Source organism: Orcinus orca, chromosome 3 (genome assembly GCF_937001465.1).
Source record: "Orcinus orca chromosome 3, mOrcOrc1.1, whole genome shotgun sequence".
NCBI classification, from domain to species: Eukaryota; Metazoa; Chordata; class Mammalia; order Artiodactyla; family Delphinidae; genus Orcinus; species Orcinus orca.
In genome coordinates this window covers 109,100,131-109,125,186 of record NC_064561.1, presented here as the reverse complement: position 1 = coordinate 109,125,186, position 25,056 = coordinate 109,100,131, and the positions used below count along the sequence as shown (strand labels likewise).

Here is a 25,056-nt window from a genome sequence, read left to right as displayed (position 1 = left end):
ATTACCAGGATCAAGTCTGTCAGGAAAAATTAACTATCATGGGATTCAACATGGCCGTGCATTGAGTATGTTAAAATTTTTAGTGTTCTTATTACAGACCTTGGTTGAGAAATGACAGATATAGAGCTGAGGGTTTTTTTTTTTTCCTTGAGCAAAAGCAACACAGAGCAGTGTGTCAGGTGAATGAAACTTACGGACAGCAATGGTATAGCAACTTTGCCCAGAAAGTCAGCACTTCGATCCCGATCTTCATCATAAACTGTCACTTCAAGAACTGAATGGATATCTTTAATGTTGCTGTATAATAAATATATGTAAAGAAAAAAAGACTTCATCAGTGGGGAACGAGAACACAAATGCTTTCGAAAATTTAGATAGCTCCAGCTGATTTGGTATATATATGTTTTATGTATACCATTTGCATACACATACATAAGGTAGCTTGGTATCTGACAGAATTTCCCACAATGCACCTTAGTAGACATGATGGTTCTATTATCTGGAACTTTGAATACAACTGTAACTTTAAGTTATAATTTTTCAATAAAATATAATTTCCATCTGGATGGGCAAAGAATAAGTTATTGTAAAAAAAAATCAATAAGTGGCACTTATTTTTTTTTTAGACTTGTCCTATTCTTATTATTACAATAATTCCCATCTTCTTGTTACTCCCACATGAAGCACTACCAGGTTTGATTTCAGCAAGTGTCACAGTATAGTTTATATAATTTTTCTTTTTTATCATAATAGAATATCTCCTTTATCTTTATAGCTCTCACCAAAACTCTGACTTATTTCTGTTTGGTTTATAGTAAAAATTAACCAACACAGAGTATAGAATGAAGAAAATGTAACATTGATAGCTATTGTACCACCCTAGGATTTAGAAATTAAGTAGTGTTCCATTATGTTCCAAAGACAACATATGTTAATAAACAAGTATGCAAGCTCTTCATATTTTGTTTCTAGAAAAATAAGCCCCAATTGTTGACAGCATTTATTCTTTGATCAAACTGTTTACCAAGAAAACATGAATTAAGAGAAAACAAAAAATGAATATATTCATTACTGAAAGACTGCAACCACATGTGAGAAAAGGCTTTATCAGAGCACAATCAATTAATGGCTTTGATAATTATCAAACCTATTCATTCAATTATGCATTCCAGAGAAAAACACTCTCCACAACCTTCTTAGGAGTGCAAGTCTCCTGACCAGGCTTTCATCTCTTATAAAAATGTGAAATTCCTTAAAGATAAATTGGTCAGATAATTAAATCTGATTAGTTACTGGCTCTTAAGCAAGGACATTATAAGAAATTAATGAGGAATTTAGCAGTTTCTCATATATGAAAATAAAACAGTTTCTCATATACGAAAATAAAATAAAACTATGTTAGAAAACTTAAGAAGTACTTCTGTTTGGAGAGTTTTCCTTTGTTCAGAGTTCATTTCTAAAGCCCAGCTTAAAAAAAAAAAAACAAAACCACGGACTTAGGAGATACTATAGTGTAGCATCGGCAGCTTTTACAGTGCATGATCGAAAAGATTTACAAACTTTTTAAAACAAAAAGAAAATTAACTCAAAGTGTTTTCTGGTACATAGGACAGTACTTAATATTCTTATTGTGCTAAAACGCAACAAACCAAAACTAAAACATCTGCCGAATCCGAGACTGGATTGTTTGCTGATTTGAGCAATGGAACAAATAGAGCTTTGTCCTCCTTGGTGTCAGTGCAATTGGGGAGAATTTCAATAGAAAGTATAAAAGGAAGAAGCAGTACGGCAATTCAGTTAATGGGAGCAAAATCCTTCATCAAATCATATATAAAATGCATAGTTTCAAAAAAATATCTGTGAAAACAAAGAAAAATGGCATACCCTTTCCCCAGGTTTCACTATCAGGAAGGTAATGCAATTATGCAATTCATTGTTGCTGGCAAAGGCAGGCCAGATTCATTGAGTTGTTAATCAGTTAAGAATAAACGCACAAAAATTTCAAAAATAAATATCATTTAGCAGCAGTTTCGAAATGAGATCAAAGAATGACTACTTACAATGTGAAGACTTTGTTCCACTCAGGATTGAGATTTTTGTAGACAGTGTGTGTTAGCAGCCTATCATTGTTCAGTTCAACCACACAAAACGGGTCACTTTTACCTACAAGAGATACGGAGGGAACATTTTTAGTACAAATTGCACCCACAGTTCACAGTGTCGTGACCGTGACCACATCTCTTTTCTAAAAAGTTTTATAGAAAACAAAAAGTAAAGTAAAACTTTAAAAATTAAAAAGTAACATCAAAATAGAGTTAGATGTAACTGGATGATGCTAACAATTGTGATTCAGAGCAATTTAGAACTTGAAAAAAGTAAAAAAGAGCAAATTACATGGCTGCTATTTTAATTTGCAATTTTTTTTACAAAAATACTACTATAACTGCTGGTTATGAGGGGAAACGTGATACATGTCCATCCCTAAATCAGATTTTATTTAATTCAATGACCTTTGAAAGGTTCAGCCCCTTTACTTTAATGCATGTATTTTCCAGCTCATCTGACTCACTAGGAACTTGTAATAGAAATTCCTAAACAAGTTTATTTTGGGAAAACTGTTATATTGCAGAATTACAACCTTTTTATCTGACTTTAGATTCTCTTCTGAAATATCTATGGCATCACAAAAAGGTAAATTAGATCCTCTGAGGCAGAAAAAATTCTGGCATTTGAAACTTAACCTCAGTAACCAATCTGCATGTTAAAGAGCAGTATTTTTTCTGTCCACGGAGAGTGAAGGATTTGGAAGTTATCATATATTCAGAGCCACTCTACTCAGCCATAGTCAAACCTCATCCATTCGGTAATTATATCTTGTGATGTCCTCAATATTTTTGTAATGTCATGTCCTGTACTGTAAGAACCCATAAAGTCATTGGCTCTATGGGGGCAGCATTAATGATATTAGTGCAGCATGTAATTTGTTTGATACCTTATACAAATGACAATGAAATCAATATTTAGAGAAAGCTGTCCAGAGGTCATATCTTTTAAACTACAATATTGATTTAGACTACATAAGAGGTTAATGTGCATATTATTAACTTTAATGATAAAGAATAATTGTTTTAAATGCATTGTGAATTGTAGTCACAGTAGTTTACACTTCTGTGAAAGCTTAAATATCACTGAAGATTTTCAATTAAATTTTAATAGGAAAGAATTCATTAGCTATCAGTGACAGATAAGCTATGTATTCCCACACAGCAGTGTATTTACTTTCCATATTGTAATTTTGAAAATGAGCTGTACAAACTGTGATTCACCTTTAATTTAATTTATTAATTTTACATTAAAAAAGAGATTTAATATGTGTGTGTTAGTTCAGTGGCCTCCTATAGCCCAGGATAATTGCGTAATTTAACATTATGGCAGTCTTTTCAGTTTTTGGTCTTGGGAATAATTTTCAATAAAGAATAGAGAACTGAAACTCTTTAAGGTCGGGTGAAAATTTTACCTCTGGTTTAGGATCTGTATTTTTCCCCACCTTCTTCAGTCCTCTTGCCCTACTTGTTACCACTCTCATTTACAACTCACACATGCCATGAAAGATGGTATTCAAAAAAATTTTTGTTCATTAAAACATGGCGTAATAGGTTTTATTTGCCACATCAACAACTTTATTTTCTCCCAAAGAATTCAGGTACAAGCATGAAAAATAGATTAGTTTTCAAAAGCTTAGTTATTCTGAAGGCTCATATTAAGCATCTTCTCTCCACATCTAGCTTTGTGCTGGGTACTATGGTATAAACAAAAGAACAGAGCACATAAATTCCAACCTCAAATAGTTTATAAAAGGTTTGGAGAGATAAAATATATCTACATATAACAAACATAGGGAAGATTAAAGCCACATTTATGATAGAATTCATGTCAAAAGAGTATTTTACTTTCACTTTAGATGAAATGATAAGCTTTGGAAACATTTACTTAAAAGACAAGTGTAACTCTCATACTCTTGCTTGGACCTCATTTTAACTTTTCTTATATACACGTACATTCACGTTAATCAGTAAAAAGTAACTACAAAAAGATAGCACTTTTCAGTATTTTTGTTCCCTCATTTTCACTTGCTTTACTTCAATTACTACTCTATTTCAACTGACTTGGTTTTACTTTCCCTCAAATGACCAACAATGTGTAACAGATTCAGTCAAAACGGTACCACTGCTTCAATAACAAAACACAAGAACACGCTCCAGAGACCGAAATCTATGGTGAAAAAATTTACCTTAAACTTCTACAAACAGAGGATGAAAATCTTTACTTGACTTTTTTCCCCACAGGAAGTATATTCAGTTGTGTAAGACTGAATACAGTTCTTTCAACCAACCCCATGGAAAGTCTCCCAAATCATCACCTTTGTTGCTGTATTTTTAATTTACTGACAGTAGAAGATCTAGAGTCAGTGGTTGGCTAAAGGATCAGAAAGAAACAAAATCTGTGCTTAATGTTTAACATTTTTCATATCTTGTTAAGAAACTGATACATTTATCAAACTCTATGCCCATGAGGTAGTGGCAATCCATATTTTCTTACTATTTAATTGATTATTTCTGAAGACCATTCCTAGGGAAAACCAGTATCAGCCATCTATCATCACATTACTTAATCTCTCAGTTACTCTCCTCTACTAGAAGAAAGATGTTAAAGAACTAGAGGCATTTTCACACCAAAAACAGTGTAGAGCCTTCTAGAGCCACTTCTCAGTCATTTTGCTATTCTAAATTCCAGCGGCATACCATCACTGGCAAAGATATTCTCCTATCAGAACCTATATTATAACTTGGAATGGGTAACCAATATAATTTTTAAGAGACCATGTTAGACATTATGCAGAACATAATGGTGCTTACGTTAAAAAAAAAGAGCCTTTTGCCTGAGGTAGATCAAACTGCTATTTAACGCGGCTTTAATTCAAGCCGATTTTCTCCAATCTGAAATCTATTATTCTTAACCTGCTTACAGTCATATAAAAGGCTGACTGTGGTCAGTGACATGACCCAATCCATGTAAATGCTGTCATTTTTATTTTTTTGAAAACTTCTTCTCAAGTTTAACACATCTTCTTCTCAAGTTTAACACATCTTTGATGTCTTCTCAGAGCCCATAGGTTAAAATCCACATCATATGGTATAGAATATAGTCTTTCATCTCCAATCTCAAGGTCCTTAAAGTCCTTTACTTGAGCTGTATCACACCTTTTGATTCCTCAAATATTCCATGTACTTCCAGAGTTCTGGGCAAGGCATTAAAGTTCAAAGCAAAAGCCCAGTGGTCTGGGAAAAAGGGCCTAAACTTTGGAGGCTGAGCAATCTGGGGTTGAATACTCACTCTAGGACCCTGGACCTGTTTCCTCACACATTCAGCAGTGACTGTAATGGTCCCTTGCAGATATAATAGTTAGAATACAAGTAGCAGAATGTCTGGCACACTAGCAAGGACCTCAATAAATAATAGCAATAATAAGGGCAATAATAGTAGCAATAATAAGCGCAATTACAATACTTATTATTGTCATAATTGTAAATATTTTCTGAGATTTTATTATAAGCCCAACATTATGTTTTCAAAAAATTTTATGACTACTTTATGAGAAAGATGCTTTTACTATTTCTATTTTACAGAGAGGAAACTGAAGCTGGCAGATTATATAACTCACCAGGTCACACAGGTTGTAGTGAAGCTATTATTCAAACCCAGGTCTATCTGATCTTCAGAGCCCTTGCTCTACCCCTGTTGTCCATGCTCCCTTTAATTAAATAATATTTAAATGTAAGCCACTAGGCAAGACCTTTCCCAATAACTGTGCCTACCTCAGTATTTAGTGGGCCACACCCAAGGAAAGAGCTGGGTAATGCCTTGTCTATAGATACATTCATTCAACAAATATTTACTGTTTACCACGTACCAGGCACATTCTATATGCTGAGGAGACAGACATAAAACAATTTTAAAAAACCCTGAACTTATGGAGTTTGCATTGAGGAAGAAGAAAGACAATGAATAAGAACATTTTATAGTATTTTAGAAGGTGATAAGTACTATGGAGAAAAATTAAGTTGGGAATGTCAGTGAGGAGATAAGGAGTGCTGGTATATATGAGTAATTTTTAAAAGGGCTGCCAGAGAAGGTCTCAGTGAGAAAGTGACATATGGGCAAAGAAATGCAAGAGGCCAGGGAGTGACTGTTGCTCAGAGAAGTGACTGTGCCTGGTGTTTCTAGGAATATCCAGAAAGTTAGTGTGTCTGGAGGAATGGATTGGGGGTGGGGGGTGAGTATTAGATGGCATAGTTAGAGAGGTACAGGGAGGGTGGCAGGCCTCTGTAGGATTTAGCTTTCACTTGAAGTGCTAGGGCAAGTTTTTGGAGGGATTTGGGTTGAGGTGTGACAGGATCTGACGGCTGCTATTTGGAGAATAAGGTAGAGAGAGGGCAATGGAGGAGACAGGGAGAAGAGTTGGGAGGATATTACAATAACCCAGGTGACGTGGAGTGGTTCGATTCTGGATATATTTTGAAGGTAGAACCAACAGAATTTGCAGATGTCATTATTGAACAATCTATTGTGCCTCATATTATTATTTGGGAATGGAAAACAATTTACTGAGCTTAGCCAAGTCAGTCTTTTTTTGCAAGGTCAAGAAGCATTCAACAAAATGCTCTGACTAGATATTTCTAGAATCCAGCAGAGGAAAATTTAGGTAAGGAGAGAAAGGCAATTTTATTTTTAACTCCCATTTTCATCTTTTCCTTCTAAAAAGTTATGTTTTTACAGTTATCAGTGTGGATGCCAACATTAGTTCTTTGCACACTATGTTCTTTTTGACTAATTTGAAAAGAATCCTCCTTCCATTAAAGGCATTAAAGGGCAATTAAAAATTAACAGGCAATTTCAGCCAAAATAACAGTAAACAGACAATATCAAATACTATAAACTTACTACTAGAAAGCACACACTAGACTTTTATTTTAAAGAATCGGCTACACATAGTTAACGTGTTTATCTGGTTTGCTAAATGATGCTTTAAATGACTGGCTTTTCAGTTCCTAAATTTTGCAGTCTTGATTATGTGCCACCTAAACAAACAAAAACAATCACAGAAATACCAGTGATGGACCTAACCATTAATTATCTCCTTAATTATTCCTTCTTTTCCTCCTTTTATCATTCCAGTTAGACCCTGTGATATGCTGCATTGCTTGCTGAGAGTACTGGAGGAGTGGAGTTGACTACAGGATGCAGTGTTGATGTCTATAAAGTGCACTGTACTCTGCAAAGTTCTAGAGAGTGATGCAAAGCCGGCCCCTGTTATCATTTTATTCGGTACTGTCAGGCTAGAAGTGCAAGGAATGAAAGCACATCCAAAGTCGAAGTGTATTTTGTTTCTGATCATTTTTGTCTATCTAAAATAAAGAGCATAAATGCACGGGAACAAAGATTCTATAATCTCTTGTTTCCCTCTTACTCATTCTTGTCAGAAGACTAAAGCACTCTTCCTTAACTTTTGCCATTTTGGCTAAAAAGTGCCTATCCCTCTCCTTTCCAGTGCAAGAAACTGGAGATTTTGGTTTGGATGCAAGATAGAAATTGAAGCAGTGCTGGGTGAGGACGAGGGCAGGGGGGTTGATTGTGTTACCTGCCATGACAGCTAGAAGAGAATCTTAGCTTTCCTTGAGAACATGGCCACTTTCCATGTCGATAATTTCTAGAGAGAAATAGGAATACATTTTGAAGCATTCATTACTTATTGCGTGTCTGCTTGTCTCACCCCAGAGTTATAATTATGATAAGATTTAGTCCAGCTCTCAAGGCACACACAATTTAGTGAGCAGGATAGACATGTAAATACACAATTATAATGCAGGGTTGTAAGCGCTGTAATAAAGGTAAGTAAAGAGTGCAATGGGAGCAATGAAAGGAAGCATATCATTCTCTAAGTCTAGAACAGGAAGAGGAAAAGAAAATGAAGACTTTTTCCCAGTGGAGATGATGCTGGTGATCTATGCTAATTACACGTCTCTATCACCGGCAATTTTAGAAGTGAAGGACTTTAAGAATTTGTGATAAGGACTATTTAGCTTACATCTACTTGTTTATCCCTTTAATAGGGTCTCTGTAACACAAAACTTAGATCTATGTTATATAACAATTATAAAATAGATACTTACAAATATTGTTAGGACTGATGCATTTATCCATAATCTAGTTAAATACTAAGAGCTATCTTTTTTGCTATGGATTTTTATAGGGAAAAAAATCTCCCAAGGGAATTAAAATTAGAACGAGACTCTTTTACCTTAACTCATAAAAATAAACCTATAACAGATCTTAAAGCATCTACTCTATTACTTCAGTTCTCCTTGCGGTGAAAAGACATTCCTATAACCATAAAAATAAACATCAGAAATGTCTTCAATGGGCATGTCGAATGGCAAACTTCAAATCGCAGTGAGGATTAAACAGGGTGCACTGACTGGCTAATTCTCTCTCACTCTTAGCCCTTGTTCTCTGAGGTCACCACACTGACATATTTACAAAGAATTGTGGGAAAGTCAGCACCACCCCTGTTCACTTGCTACCTGTATTGTGGGCAAGTGGATAACTTCAGTTTGTGCAAACTACTGGTTTGAGTATTAAAGTCACTCAAGAGATACTGAATGATATTCTTGCTCCCCAAATAGAAAGTTAATTCTGATCCATCAGTGGTGGGCTTTGTCCAAGGTCATTTTGCTGCTGACAAGTGGCACACTTTGCTGGTTGTGATGTGTTATAAAAATGGGTGCGTGTGTGGGGACCCAGTGACCACCTCTTTGTTGCCATGTCTCTGAAAACACAGAGGCTTTCAGTCGCACTGAAAGCAATTCATACCCACAGGGGCCTTTTATTTTGGGGCTACCTTGCCCAAATTAAACTCTTTGGTTTAATTTCCTCAGTTACCACAGTTTGAAATGGTTATAATTTAACCTTTAAAAAAATTATAATCAAGGTTGCCATCTTTCTACAAACTGGAATTTCAATCATAACACATAACAATGTTATAGTTGAGGGAATCCCATTGGGGTCCACCAAAATAAAGAGCAACCTACATTGGAGACATCTTCCAATCCTCCCCTTATCACTGGAGATGAGGCTTTGACCTTAGCCTTTTTCATCGACTGACCTCAACATATTTTAAACATCTGATTAGTAGAATTACATTAACTGACACTCTTCACTAAGTTCCCACTGGGTCTGGCTCTGGGACTAAGTAATAATAGGGCTTCTCTTTTCTCACTAAGTCATGAAGCAGGTTTCATTGTGGCATAAAAATGGACCCTCTAGAGTTGTGGGTCTCAGCCCACTAGGTATAAAACATTTTCCTCATATTGTAGATTTTGTAATGCCCTCCTCACTATTCTGAAATACAATAAAACCAACCCATAAGTGATTTCAATATTTAATTTAATGCTATTATACAGAGAAATAGAAAGTTGGGTATGTACAATAAAGTCATATGTTGATTTATTCAACAAATATTTATTGAGTATGTACTATGTGTTAGGCCATATGAACAAACAAACAAAATAAAAGGAAAGGTCTCTGCTCTCCTGGAGTTTGCTTGCAGTGGCGAGGGAGGAAAGAGAATAAATATTGAACATAATTAATAAGCAGATTATATTGTATGTTAGAGAGTGATATATGTTAATGGAAAACAGAAAAACTACAGCAGGATAAGGGGTTTGAAGAGTGTGGGGGAGGGGCACAGTTTATACAATTAATTAGGGTGGTTGGAGTAGACCTCATTGTGAAGGGAGGTCTGAGCAAAGAACTGAATGAAGTGAAGGAGTAGTTAACTGGATATCGGGAGAAAAGTGCTCCAGGTAGAGGGAGGAGCTACAGCAAAAGCCTGGTGTGCTCCAGGAACCTGATAATAGGACACAGCGAGCAACAGGAAGAAGAGAACATGTCAGAGAAGTAACAAGGAAACAGGTCATGAAGTGCCTTGGAGGCAATCCTAAGGTCTTTGGTGTTTACTGTGTAAAGTGGCAGCCATCAACAAGACTTGAGTAAATAATATGTATTTCAGGATGTAATCTAGACTCATAATCATGAAACAGATTTTAAAGCTATATTAGTGTCTATATTTATTCATGCAGGGCATGGGACAGTTTTCACTCTTTATGATTGTCTAATGCTTTTTAAGACAATTAGTATCCCCGCCCCTCAACTCCCAACATAAATAGTATTCCCCAACCATGTGGCAACTTAATTCCCCCACAGATTTCTAAAGCACCCAAGGGGGCAATACTGCCCTCTCCCAATTGAGAATCATTTCCCTACAGCAACAGTTCTTAAACATTTTGGTTTCAGGAGCTCTTAAAAACTGCTGAGGATCTCAAACAGTTTTTTTGTGTGGGAGTTATATCTATCAAAATTTATCATTTTAGAAATTAAAAATGAGAGCGTGTAAAGATACACTGTGTTCTTGGGTCGGAAGAATTAATATTGTTAAAATGACCATACTACCTAAGGCAATGTACAGATTCAATGCAATCCCTGTCAAAATACTAAAGATATTTTTCACAGAACCAGAATAAATAATTTTAAAATTTGAGTTGAAAGACAAAAGACTCTGAATAGACAAAACACTCTTGAGAAAGAAGAAAAGAGCTGGAGGAATTATGCTCCCTGACTTCAGACTATACTACAAAGCTACAGTAATCAAAACAGTATGGCACTGGCACAAAAACAGACAGAGATCAATGGAACAGAATAGACAGCCCAGAAATAAACCCACCTACTTGTGGTCAATTAATCTATGAAAAAAGGCAGCAAGGATATACAATGGAGAAAAAACAGTCTTGAAGAGTACTGGGAAAACTGGCAGCTACATGTAAAACAATGAGATTAGAACATTTCCTCACACCATATCCAATAATAAACTCAAAATGGATTAAAGACCTAACTGTAAGACTGAAAATCATAAAACTCCTAGAGCAGCGGTCCCCAACCTTTTTGGCACCAGGGACCGGTTTGGTGAAAGACAATTTTTCCATGGATGGGATGGCAGGGTGGATGGTTTGGGGAAGATTCAAGCACATTATATTTATTGTGCACTTTATTTCTATTATTGTAACATATAATGTAATAATTATACAACTCACCACAATGCAGAATCAGTGGGAGCTGTGAGCTTGTTTTCCTGCAACTAGATGGTCCCATCTGGGGGTGATGGGAGACAGTGACACCTGAAGTGTGCTGCTTATGTCCAGTCTACTCCATAATCTCATTTTGGTGGCTGTTACTGCAGAAAACCCTACTTCACAAAGATAGGATATTGGAAATAGAAGCAGGCTTTTCAGTGTTTTTGTGGCAGTCTCAGGATATTCCGCCTTGACTTTAATCCAGAACGTATGGAGATCTGCAGTTGTCTCAAACATACTTTTAAGGGCACCATCATTTGTGACCTCAAGTAGTTGATCCTCTTCTAGCATGGACAAAGTCAATTCATCTGACTTATTCACAAATGGGTCGAGGGTCCATTCCTTCCCAGGTCAGGGGTTTTTTGTGGCTGGGAAGTAATGCTCAAACTCTTTTGAAAGTAATGCTCAAACTCTTTTGAAAGTAATGCTCAAACTCTCAGAAAGTTCTGAGATAGGCGATCATGCACCAGCTGGGAGAAAGAAGGCCCTGGCTCAGACTCTTTCAAAATCTCTGCTAATATTTGAAACATGTCAAAAATCCCAATGTTCACTCATCGACCCCATAATTCCAGTTTGGCTTTGAATGCAGCCACTTTATCTGCCGACTTGAACACAGTTGTCATTCTCCCCTGAAGTGACAGATTGAGTTCGCTGAGCAGGTTGAATATGTCACACAAGTAAGCAAGTTTTGCAACCCATTCTGTGTCACTGAAATGTGCTGTCAGCGGTGACCGTTTTTCTAAAAGAAATCTCTGGAGCGGCTCTCGTAACTCAAACACTCTGGCCTGTGATCTACCTTTAGAAAGCCATCTCACTTTTATGTATAAGAGAAGACGTGTGTGCTCTGCGTCCATCTTCTCACAGAGCTGTGCGAACAGACGTGAATCAAGGGCATGTACTTTAATGTGGTTGATAATTTTAATCACATCCTGCAAAATGTTGTTAAGTTCAGGTGACATTTTTCACCTAGCCAGCATTTCTCTATGGATGACACAGTGCATAGACTCACATTCAGAAGCAACCTCTTTGACTGGAGTAATGAAACCAGAAAGCCATCAGTCATGGCAGCTGCTCTGTCCGTGCATATACTGACACAAAATGACCAATTCAGTTTTCCTGATATTTAATTGTTCAAAGACTTGAATAGTTCTGCAGCTGTGGTGTTAGCTGGCAACAAAAGTGCACATAACATATCCTCATGCACACCCTCCTGAAAAATAAATCGCACAAAAACAAGCATTGTTGCCTCGTTGTCAACATCAGTAGACTCGTCAACCTGGAGTGCGTACCATGGTGACTCATTAATCCTCTCTAACAACTGTGCCTCAGTATCCTCTGTTTCATCAGTTCATCTAGTTATGGTGCTAGCCGAAAGAGGAACACGTGCCACCTTTTGAACTGCAGCCTCTCCTAAAAGTTCATGACAAATGTCCTTAGCAGCAGGCAAGACCAACTCTTTACCAACAGTAAAGGGCTTCTTAGCTTTAGCAATGAGTTCAGCCACTAAGAATCAGTGCAGACACATTTGATGAAGTGGTGGCCTTCAATAATTGCTTCTATTCTTCGTGTTCACGTTTTTTCCTTTGAAAAACTCCAAAGGCTTATCTTTTAATGCAGGGTGCTTGGTCTCCAGGTGGTGAAGCAGTTTTGAAGGTTTCATGGCTTTGTTGGATAGCCAGTTGTCACATGTTAAACAAAGTGGGCTTGGAGGATGTGAATCACCTCTTGCAATGAACCTGTAATTTAAGTAGGACTCTTGGTATTTTCTTTTAAATGCAGCTTTCTTTTTGTTGGCAGTCTTACTTCTGGTGTCTCATCATTGGGTCTTTCCCCCTTTTCAAAGAAGCTCTCTAGCGATGTTTGTTTTTTACTCATTTTGGCTAGGGCTAGCTTGTGAGCTTACCAAAACTGTGACTGAGACAAGAGCACAGTGCAGGAGAGAGGCGTGGATGAAAGTGGTAAATAAAATAATGGGTCGGCCATGCGCAGACTAAACTAGGTGTCGGATTCTGACTTAAAGCCTGCCACCAGATGCAGCTGTACAATTGAAGTACATCAACTCACTTGCCACTGTAAAGCCTGCCACCAGATGCAGCCTAATTGTCACTTGCCACCACTGATAGGGTTTTGATATGAGTCTGCAAGCAACTGATTTATTATGGTCTGTGTGGTCAAACCTCTCTGCTAATGATAATCTGCATTTGCAGCCGCTCCCCAGCGCTAACATCACCGCCTCAGCTCCACCTCAGATCATCAGGCATTAGATTCTCATAAGAAGCACGTGACCTAGATCCCTCACATGCGCAGTTCACAGCAGGGTTTGCGCAACTATGGGAATCTAATGCCACCGCTCATCTGACAGGAGGCGGAGCTCAGGCAGTAATGTGAGCGATGGGGAGCGGCTGTAAATACAGATGAAGCTTCGCTCACTCACCGCCGCTCACCTCCTGCTGTGCAGCCTGGTTCCTAACAGGCCACAGACCACTACCGGTCTGTGGTCTGGGGGTTGGGGACCCCTGTCCTAGAGGATAACATAGGCAGAACACTCTTTAACATAAATCAGAGCAATATTTTTTGGACCTGTCTCCTAAAGCACGGAAATATAAGCAAAAATAAACAAATGGGACCTAATTAAACTTAATTTCCTTTGACAGCAAAGGAAGCCATCAACAAAATGAAAAGACAACCTGCTGAATGGGAGAAAATATTTGCAAATGATATGACTGATAAGGAGTTAATATCCAAAATATATAAACAGTTCATACAACTCAAAATCAAAAAAACAAACAACGTGATTAAAAAGTGGGCAGAAGACCTGAATAGACATTTTTCCAAAGAAGAAATGCAGATGGCCAATAGGTACATGAAAAGATGGTCAATATCACTTATCATCAGGGAAATACAAAACCACAATGAGATATCACTTCACACCTGTCAGAATGGCTATAATCAAAAGGAACACAAACAACAAATGTTGGTGAGCATGTGGAGAAAAAGGAACCCTTGTACACTGTTGGTGGGAATTTAAATTGGTGCAGCCACTCTGGAAGCAGTATGGAGGTTACTAAAAAAAGGGACAATAGAACTGCCATATGACCCAGTAATTCCACTCCAGGGTACATATCTGAAAAAAACAAAAACACTAATTTGAAAAGATACAGGCACCCCAATGTTCATAGCAGCATTATGTACAATTGCCAAGATATGGAAGTAACCTAAGTGTCCATGAATGGATAAAGAAGATGGGGTATATATATACAATGGAATACTATTCAGCCATAAAAAAGAAGGAAAATTTGCCATTTGCAAAAACATGGATGGACTTGGAGGGTATTATGCTAAGTGAAATAAATCAGACAGAGAAAGACAAATACTGTCTGATATCAATTATATGTAGAATCTAAAAAATACAACAAACTAGTGAAGATAACAAAAAGGAAACAGACTCACAGATATAGAGAATAAATTAGTGGTTGCCAGTGGGGAGATGGAAGGGGGCAGGGGCAATATAGGAGTATGGGTTTAAGAGGTACAAACTATTAGGTATAAAATAAGCTACAAGGATATATTGTACAACAGGGAATACAGCCAATATTTTATAACAACTATAAATGGAGAATAACCTTTAAAAATTGTGAACCACTATATTGTACACCTGTAACTTACATAATATTGTACATCAACTATACTTCAATTAAAGAAAATGAGAGATGTAACCTATCATTCATTCAGAAATAACAATAATAAGTCCATGACATGTTAACATAAGAGTGATCAAATATTATGTAGCCTTTGAAAAACTCCATTGTACACTCATGGGAGAATGACAGTGAAAAACGCAAATAACATCTCAGTATTATTATGAAGACAGTTTTGAATTCACAAATTCCTAAATGGGTCTTGGGGATCCCCAGAGGTTCCCAAGTCACACTTTGAGAAGCATGACTAAGAGCAATGGAAATAAAGCTTAATGTATACATCAGTTTATTTGGTATATAGAATTAGATGCAAAAGAATATTTATAGCATTGTGTTTAACTAGATGTATTCTTGAGTCCTAGAAGTAAACCTTCTTGGTATTAGCTGGGAAGCTCAAAATTTAAGACAGATGAACGGGCAATAAAACAAGACAGACAAGAAACTGGAAAATAAAGAAAAAGGAGATTATGGGATTTAGAAAATGAGGAGAGACAATAGAGAAGTTATGTCTAAGCTTTTAAGAGTTTAGATAAATTATGGTAAAAAAACATTTAAAGGCTTTATTTTCAATTAATATTTAATAAGAAACTACATACAAGTGACGTTACTAGATTAGAAACACAAAAGTTGTTTGGTCTCAAATACGTATAAAAATATATCATAAGCTCCTTTGATTTTCCAAGCCCTTGAAGACACTTTAGGACTTTTGTAAATATATATTCAATTAGATTCTCCACAGAGAAGCATGAGGTTTCAGACACTCTTTCCTATAAGTAAATTAACTATCTGGAGAGGTCTTTTGCAATGGAATAAAATTCTTTAGACTTAAAAAATTAAGAACTGTATTAGGTGATTAAACCTTTTTATATTTTTAGGCAATAAAGCTGAAAATTGCCATCTGTCAAGCCTTTGTCTTTAGAATGATATCTTTGTCTTTTTATTTCTCTTCTACATAATATCTACTCATTCAGGTATCTGTTATTCATCTTGACACCCTTTGCAGGATCTCAGATTCTTAGGACTGGGAGAGAAGCCTTAGAGGTCAAGTTCAAAAGCTCATATAGGACTTGAATCCCCTCTGCAACCAGGTGGTCATACAGGCTTGGCTTCGAAGGTTCCAGCGCTGTGGAATCACTACATCCACAGGAATATTCTGATCTATTTTTTGGCAATCATAATTTGGGGGAAATGCTTCTTTACATTTTATGTCTCTCTAGCTATTGTCTATTCTATGATTTGCCCTCTGTAGTAATTTTTGAAGTTTAAATGAAATAATGGGTGTAAAGGAGGGGCACAGCATCTGTCACTGAGAGTATCTGATTCATGTTTGCTACCTGCTCTCCTGCACTGGACAGTGTGGATGTCTTGCTGAGCATCTATTCTAACCATTTCTAGTATGTCTCTTCCTGACCTAGAGAGGCCACAAGGGCCTCCCTTGCAGCTGGGGTTGCAGATGTGATTTAGGTTGCACCAATCAGAGGTACTTGCCTAAGATTTGACTTTAGAACTCAGTTATCTGAGAGGGTGTGGAGTCCATTTTGCTGCTGCTCACACGGCAAGCAGGAGTAGCGTAAGCAGCTGACACAATGTCTTCCCAACATACCAATGTGGCAGGAGCTGCAACTCCTTGGTTCTTTCATGTAGCTTTAGTATTAACTTCTGGAAAGTGAGCTTAGAGCTTGTTTTCTTAGACCCTTCCTGCCTCCAAAGATTCTGTGATCCATTGAAAACTCTATAACAAATCCCTTTCTGATTAAATGTGCTAGAAGGAAGTTTGCTCTTTGGATTGAACCTTGGCCGTTACTACTTCTGCCAACTCCTATCAACACCCTCCCCATGACAGGCTTTGGATAATTGACAAAAGAAATCATATCCAATTCCACATCTTCCTTTCTCTGGTTCAACTTCATGGCTTCACTGTATAGATGTGGATTGGCATCCCTGCCTTGCCATGTACAAGCTGGGGTGTGTGTGTGTCTGTTGATCTAGACAAGTTACTTAACCTCTCCACACCTCAGTTTTCTAATTTGTAAAGTGGAGATAACAACAATACCTAATTAGATTGTTGTGAGATTAACTGTGATAATCCTTGTACCAAGCTTAGGGTAGTGTCTGACATGTGATAAGGGCTCAATAAATATTCGTTGCCACTATTATTGTCATTATCACTTTCACTGAGCTATTTTCAATGGCCTTGATTTTAAAATGCCAGATATACCAACCAAGGATATTTTCTGGTTAGTTTGTCAATGTCCTTCTTTAAAGTGTAGCTTTTAAAACTGAATTCATACCCCAGGATGTCTGATGAGCCCAAAAGAGAGTATCATTCTCAACATTCTCCTTTTATTCAATGTAACAAAACTGACATATGTATCATTCATTCTCATGGAGATTAAACTCAAGTCAGACTCAAAGTCTTTTCTGTATTTTCTACTGTTAAAGCAAGACATCACTGTTTCGTACAGAGGTAAGATTTTTGATTTATACTTTTTAATGTTCATCTTGCAGAACTAAGCCTGTCATTTCAGTCTGTTGATTATATATATATATAAATTGTATATTGTACCAATTACATATATATATATATATATATATATATATATATAAATAGCATACATATATTGGTCTCATGTAAAATGAATTAACTATGCCTCCTAGCAAGTTTGATAAGGAAGCAGCCAATTATCTCCTCAAAGTCATTAGTAAATACATTGAACAGGTTAGACCAAGGATAGAGCCCTGCATTCCTCCATTTAGCCATTAATCCTTTAATATAATCACCCTTTGGGCTTGAAGGTTTAGTCATTTATGAGTCTAACTACACTATCATATCATCCAAACATCCCTGTAGTAAGATTTTATTTCAGTAGCCTAGTTAAATCCAGATCCTGTCTGCAGCATCTCCCTAACCCGCCGTTCTAGAAAATGCATTTCTTATTTACACACCAATATCATAATGTAACAAAATATATATAATAGTTTAATTTTAAACACTAATTCTAACATCTGAAAGCATTTCTTCCAGCACTGAGTGAAACCCTGGAGCTAGCCCTCCAAGCCAAATCAGCAATTCTCTATTTCTTTACTCAAAGGATCATTTTGTAATCTTAGTTCCACAGAACTCAATTAATTATTTTATAGTATTTCTTTTTTCCTCATTTCCCATTGATAGTGGGACCACCACTTTCTCAGCCCATAGTCCTTCACCTCTAGAGCATATCAAACCCAATTATTAATCTCTTTTGTCATCCCACCTATTCTTCCAGAGCAGTATCTCCTAACCATGTGACCTGCATATGAATCACACATGATTTCTGTAATTCCCTGTAAAACACTAGTTCAGACTCACGCCTCGCCAGCCCTTATGTTAAATTTTCATTTTAATTCCTCTTTTCACAAATTTATCAACTTTTGGTTTTAGACGGATACTTTTGCATTTCTATAATTAGAATATGATTTAGCTTTTTAAAAATAAAATTACTAAAAGGAAGCAACTTTTATTTCTATATGCAATGTGGTGGCATAAAAGAATAAAGAGCAATGATTTGCTTTCTTTCCTTGTGATGCCTTTGTCTAGTCTCACTCTTACGGAAGAGATTTATATAGTGTTAAGACATTTAACATGTATGTGCGTCATACTGTTTTCTAAACTAGGTATATTATAATGATAAGAATGTCAGGTGTTGGATGTTTTTAATGCATTCTAAATTGCATGAAATTTCTTCTCAAAGTATACTATCTGCTTAACAGTCTTCTACAAGCTTAATTATTAAAATGCAAATAGAAACATTAGGTTATATAAAGGAAATAAAGCATACTTGGGAAATTTAAAATATATTTTGTGTAAAACTTTGGTTTATGTTTCAAGAAATATAGTTTTTTTGTTTTTTTGCTTTTTCTTTTTGCGGTACGCGGGCCTCTCACCGTTGTGGCCCCTCCCGCCGCGGAGCACAGGCTCTGGACGCGCAGGCTCAGCGGCCATGGCCCACGGGCCCAGCCACTCCGCGGCATGTGGGATCCTCCCAGACCGGGGCACGAACCGGTGTCCCCTGCATCGGCAGGCGGACCCTCAACCACTGCGCCACCAGGGAAGCTGAAGAAATATAGTTTTAAGATTTTAAGATAGTGAAAGTTTAAAAGTTACATCCACAAATAACCCCCTTTTTGGGTAAATTATTTTACCCTTGATAATTCACAAATAGGAAGGAATTCCACTGCATTAGATATATAATACTTTCAATGGGACTATGTAGAGTTTAAAGGATATCCATTTTCTTTTCTTCTAACATAGGTTTTAAATAATGATCATAAATTCTAAGGCTGCATTTATCAGATATCGTCACTGTTATTAAATGTGATGAGGGCAATGAAAGTCATATGCTATTAAAAATTCAAACTGCTGGGCTTTCCTGGTGGCGCAGTGGTTGAGGGTCCGCCTGCCAGTGCAGGGGACACGGGTTCGAGCCCCGGTCTGGGAGGATCCCACATGCCGCGGAGCCACTAAGCCCGTACGCCACAACTACTGAGCCTGCACTCTAGAGCCCGCAAGCCACAACTACTGAGCCCACGTGCCACAACTACTGAAGCCTGTGCACTTAGAGCCCGTGCTCCGCAACAAGAGAAGCCACTGCAATGAGAAGCCTGCACACCGCAGCGAAGAGTAGCCCCCGTTCCCCACAAATAGAGAAAGCCTGCACGCAACAATGAAGACCCAACGCAGCCAAAAATAAATAAATAAATAAAATTTAAAAAAAATTCAAACTGCTACAATTCTATAAAAGAAACAGCATAGCTACTTCTACCGGTAGAGCTATCATATTCTGAGAGCCACTCAAGTGACAATTGCTCATATCGTATGCAATTTGCTTGAATAACCTGCAAGAGTTAATTTTTTAAAAGGATAATAGCTTGGATGTATATGTGCTTGGCATTCAGTATATAAAACTTCCAAAGAAGAGGCTCGCCTTTCTCTGTACAGCTACCTTTTCATTTTCTTTCTCTGAATAGACCTATAATATTCAGAGAAAATATCAAGAATAATAAATCTAAATCTCTGTATAAAATATACCTTCATGACACACTCAAGCTGGAAATCACAGGAACCAATAAAAATGCAGGCAGCCTACTGATAATGAGGTCAGAAATACAAATAAATTTACTTTTAATGAAGACTGGAGGCACAGTAATCAAAGTGTTAAAATTCATTTCATGCATATCTCATTTGCTTCCTAGCTGATATTTACCACACAATCTGTGAGAAAGTAGAGACCTAAGATGCTCCAGATAAATGGCTCAATTAATTGTACAGAGGTAGACTTCTTTGAGCTGAGCCGGAGCTGTGAGCTCTTTATTAAAAGCACTATTCTGTAGCCCATAACCTTGTTCCTTGACTCCTCTCTGGTTTCCAATTTAAACAAGTCCCCATGCGGCCTGCTCTAAAGGGCTTTGTCTCCCTGTCATTGTTAAGAGAGCTGAGGCATCCTGGAAGTGTGAAATCAGACCTCATGAGTTGAACGGTTCCCCAGGGAACGCTGGACTGCACAGAAGGTCAAAGTCATGGGCCGGACCATCTGAAAGTGTCTGATCGCTGGTCTGTGACACAGCAAGTTGGGGTGGGGTGTGGAGGCTAGACTGAAGAGGACTGAAATTGAACACATCTTAATTAAAGCCCACAGACAGCAAAACAAAATGTTTTCTAGGCAGCCTGTCAAATGGGGCTTAAATTTAGCTCTGCTAATGAATCTGAGCTGCTAACTGTTATTTCTTAAGATAATAAGACTCTCACGGAAGCTGATAAAAAAACCGTAGCATGTCTTTTTCTGCTGTTTTGTTACTGAAATATTTTCCAACAATGAAGACAGTTTTCCTAAAGAAAAACATGGGAAAAGTCTATGCAAAAAAAGGGGTAGTCAACAGCTCTCTTAAAAACTAGTAGATTTCCAGACTATGGAGCTGGTGAGTTACAAATCTTTATGTGTAGTGTTGTTCTAGAAAAAGATATGCTCATTTAATGGGACTATTTCAATGACAGCTTATGTTAACTGTAAAATTCTCTCCCTCTCTTCCTTTTTTTTCTCTCTCTCCCTCTATTGTTTCCTAAAAGAGATGGTGCATTAATTTGAGAGATCAATTCACCTGGAGTGAAGAAGTTTTATATTAGTGTACCTTTTAATAGAGTGAAAAGGTAGGGCATCTTTTGAAAGGGTTTCACAGTTTCCCATATCAGTGTTTCTGAAACTGAGTGGCTGGTAATCCCTGGGGAGGCTGTGACCTCTTCCTCAGGAGCTCAAAAAAAACCCAGGGGAAAATGAAGGGGAGGGGCTGAGGAGAAGAACCTTTTTCTTTTTCTTCTCTAAGAACTTGAAAGAACCAATAGGCCAGGTCTAAATACGCTGCAAAGAAAGCCCCACTCAATACAGAAGACTTTAAATGTTCGGCTGAAAGCAAAAATTAGGCCCCGTCCAAGGAAGAATAATTAGAAACTAGAAAAGACAAATTCCAACATACATGAACTGTTTCCCATCACCACCACCACCAAAAAAAAAAAAAAAAAAAAAAAAAAAATCCACCATTGGTCTCTCTCTCCTCACAATCTGTCCAGTTTCAGGGAGCACTTGATTTAGTGGTAGAGTCTTCCCCCAGTGAACACAGGGCCAGACGACCTGCAGGTTTTGCTTTATGATCCAGAGAGACATTAACCTTTTCACTGGTTACGTGAAAGGTAAGTAAGTTGTACCGTGCAGTATTTTTCAGTTAATCAAACTTTTTCCCTCACGAAGAATTTAGCTGACCAACTTTGAAAACCGGAGTGCCACTTTCTCAGGCTGTGAAAGGCTGCCCACAATTTGACTGAAATTTCAATCCACTCTTGTGCCTCGCTCAATGCATGTGTATGTGTGGGAGTTGTAAATTGAGGCCTTAACCACCAGAGTTAATCTCTTTTTAAAATCTGTATTAACCTTAATGATTTGAAGTGCACTGTCCAACACTGGGCTATTGAGATGGAAGAAAAAACTACCCTCGACTATCAACAGTTTATTAGGGGCTTAACTGAAGTGACCTACTGTAGTAGACTTCAGCTGAACAAGGCTATAGGCTTTTTGTGGAAAGGGAAAGAATTGAGGGTTTCATTAAAAAGTAATTTGTGCTTTATACTCACTCATTCAAAGAGAGTCTCAATTGCTCTTTATTCACACAGAGTTAATACAGTATCACAATGTTTCTCAATGAATGTGTTGTAACAAAAGAAAAATTTTACATGTTGAAAGGAAAAAACTCTTTGTAACTGCAGTAAGATTGATGGCTACTTAAAAGATTATAGAATCTCTTTTTTCTTGTGCTCAGGCTAAATGATAGAATATTGTTATTTAAAACTTTTTGCTTAAACTATGGAAGTTTAACTTTATGTTTTAATCATTAAAAATATTTTAAATATAGGGTAAAGTTGGGCAACTATGAGTTTGTGTTGTTGGACTTGTCTGGGAAAGTGTTCAGAAACCAACTAGGTATCTTATAGCTATAGCCTCATTTATATCAGGTCAAAAAATATTCTTTGCTCTCAGTGATTTAAAATATCCCCTCTCCATCCACAACAATCCTAAATGGACGCTAATTTGAGCATCTGAAGACGCACCATTGACTCTACTCCCTTCCCTCAAATGGTTGCTGAATATCTTGTAGAGCCTGACTATGATTATCCACTGAGATATAAAACATATTTTTAAAGTTCTTCTTTGAGCAAGTAGGAGATAAAGTATGCAAATAGCTTATTTGTGATAAGCTCAAATTTCACGATACCCAAATTTCATGACAAAGACCAGGAAGGATCAGTATACATATAAATATTTATCCTTTTCAGAAGTAAAGACTTTTTTAAAAACTTGGTAGACTATTCAGACATTTCTGTCTTAAAAACATGGTCCTCGGTTTCTGCCACCATCACAAATGTCATAAAGACCACAAAAGGTCCAAGAGTGAGCAAGGTCAAAGACTGAATTATCCTCTTGCCCCTGAATAGTTTAACATCTCTCTTATTCAATTCAGAGCACATTAGATTATAAGGTCAGTGAGGAAGGAGGAATCATTATGTCCCTAAAACCAGAAGGAAAAAATGGAGAATCTGTTATTTAGTATTCCCCAAATTAAAGTTCATTTTATCAGATCAAAATTATGTCTCACTGAATCCCTAGGGAAAAGGTGATTCTTAGTCACATTAATTTACCTAGAACCATTACGAAAGAAATATATCTATTTTTTCCAGCTTCAAGAGAACAGGTACTTTAACTTGCTTAGTGGCATATAAGCCAACTGGCTTAATGTAGTTTGCATATTCATGAAGTTTCAAAAGCAATGACAGCTTCTCTCCAAGACAGACAAACATCTAATTGCATTTAACTTGTGTAATGGGCAAGTATATAAACTTTTGAAGTAAAGGGGACTTGAATTTTTCTATAAGACATTATTGTGCCCACTATAAATACCCAGTGATAGTTCTGAACACTTAGGTGCCCTCTGAGATACTTTTTATTTTAGGCTTTTCTCCCTATCTTCAGATGTTTTTAGCCCAACACTGGGTGCTCCCCTACCCCGCAGAAAATCCTGAAGAAAAGTGAAGATATTTCCCATGATGGTGAACATCTTGGCCATGAATTCCTGAATCTACCTGCTGCTGGGAATCAAAGGCTGGCCAGAACCTCTGTAGTGTAAAAGCAGCCCTGAGTTCCTGTTCTGGTCTTTAAGTTAATGTCCAAAGTGAACAACAAAAAAAAAGCAGTTAGTCAACCATTCACTGTTGACTGTTGGTTCTAATAACGAAAGCAGCATAATAATTTAGAAATAATTGTGTCCAGATTAATTTGATTTTAACCACACCAGAAATAAAATACAAAGTGAATAAACTTAGCATTCACTAATTGTTTAGTACAAGGAGCCAAGTCAGTATATTTGCAAAAAGATTACAAACAATCCTCTCTCCCACTATTTTCAGGTATGCCTATTTTGAAATAATATCTGACAGTTGTTATTATCTTCTTGGTTACAAATGAGTTGATAAAATCCTCTTTAAAGAAACTGTAAACTCTCAACATTTTTACTTTTATCATACAGTAAATAGTCATTCAATACTATGCAAACATTAAAAAATTTTAAATATTGCCATTTTTGAACAGACATCTGCTATTTTAGCTTTAAGGCATGTGATCTTTTAATTAGGTTTTGATTCTGTTCCATGAATTAAGGGCAGCAGTGATCATGTAATGGGTTTGCAAGCCCTTATATGGTAGGAAAAATACATTTCTCCCCTTCAAATAAGTTAGCTACCATTTAAGGGTCAACTTGCTGGCCATTCACAGTGGTAAGCATATTTCCACAAATAATAAGTGGATACTTTCTTTCAGGAACAGGGAAATCTGCACAAAATTGGTCAGATCAGTCCTATTTATTATCCACCTTGAGATGGACAATTTAAGGAATTGTATAAATACCCCCCAAAGCCTATGAAATTAAAGAATAAGTGAATGCTCACATAGTTGCAGATTCAAAACAATAATTTAATGCTGGTAATTGATGAAATAATTAATTAATCAACATGTCACAGAAACAGCAATATCCAAATCAGGAAGCTTTAAGACATCATACTGAGTTTGGCATTTTTACAGGCCTGCTTCTTGGTTAAAAAAAAATTTAGAACAATGTAGATGTTTAGTTTAGATCCAGAATGATCTCTGGGATGTGCTAGGGAATCTGGACAGCTAAGGAATTGTATCAGCAACCCAAATACCAACAGTTCATACCAAGGAATTGAGTATTATGTATCTAAACTTTTCAGTGAACTATGCAACAGATTTCATGCATGTTTGAATTATTAGTGTTGATGCTACAATATCATCTGAGGGAAGCTGATACTGTCTAAGAGAAAAAGATACAGCATTACTACCCCAAAATGCCAAAATGATGAAACCTGGAAGAAATATAACCACTATGCTGACTAAACCTTGGAGAAGGCAACAATTCAAAAGTTGTTTCCCTTTTTATTGTTTACTTGTTAACATGTTACCCTTCTTGTAAAAAGCAGAGACAGTATAAAAATCAGGTGGATAGCAAATCTTTGTAAG

General features: G+C 36.9%; 1 protein-coding gene across 15 annotated transcripts in view; it reads right to left on the bottom strand.

Annotated features, from left to right (window-relative positions):
• The window catches only part of MCTP1 (multiple C2 and transmembrane domain containing 1), a 543,328-nt gene that overhangs the window by 166,938 nt on the left and 351,334 nt on the right, over positions 1-25,056 (bottom strand). For all 15 annotated transcript variants that reach the window (XR_007476708.1, XM_049708425.1, XM_049708421.1 and 12 more), the window contains 2 exons: positions 2,061-2,163; positions 195-297 (listed from right to left, as the gene is read on the bottom strand). Coding sequence is in view for 14 of the 15 variants with exons in the window: in XM_049708425.1 (XP_049564382.1) it covers positions 195-297; positions 2,061-2,163 (206 nt within the window). In the remaining variant the exon portion in view is untranslated. The remainder of the gene's footprint in view (positions 1-194; positions 298-2,060; positions 2,164-25,056) is intronic.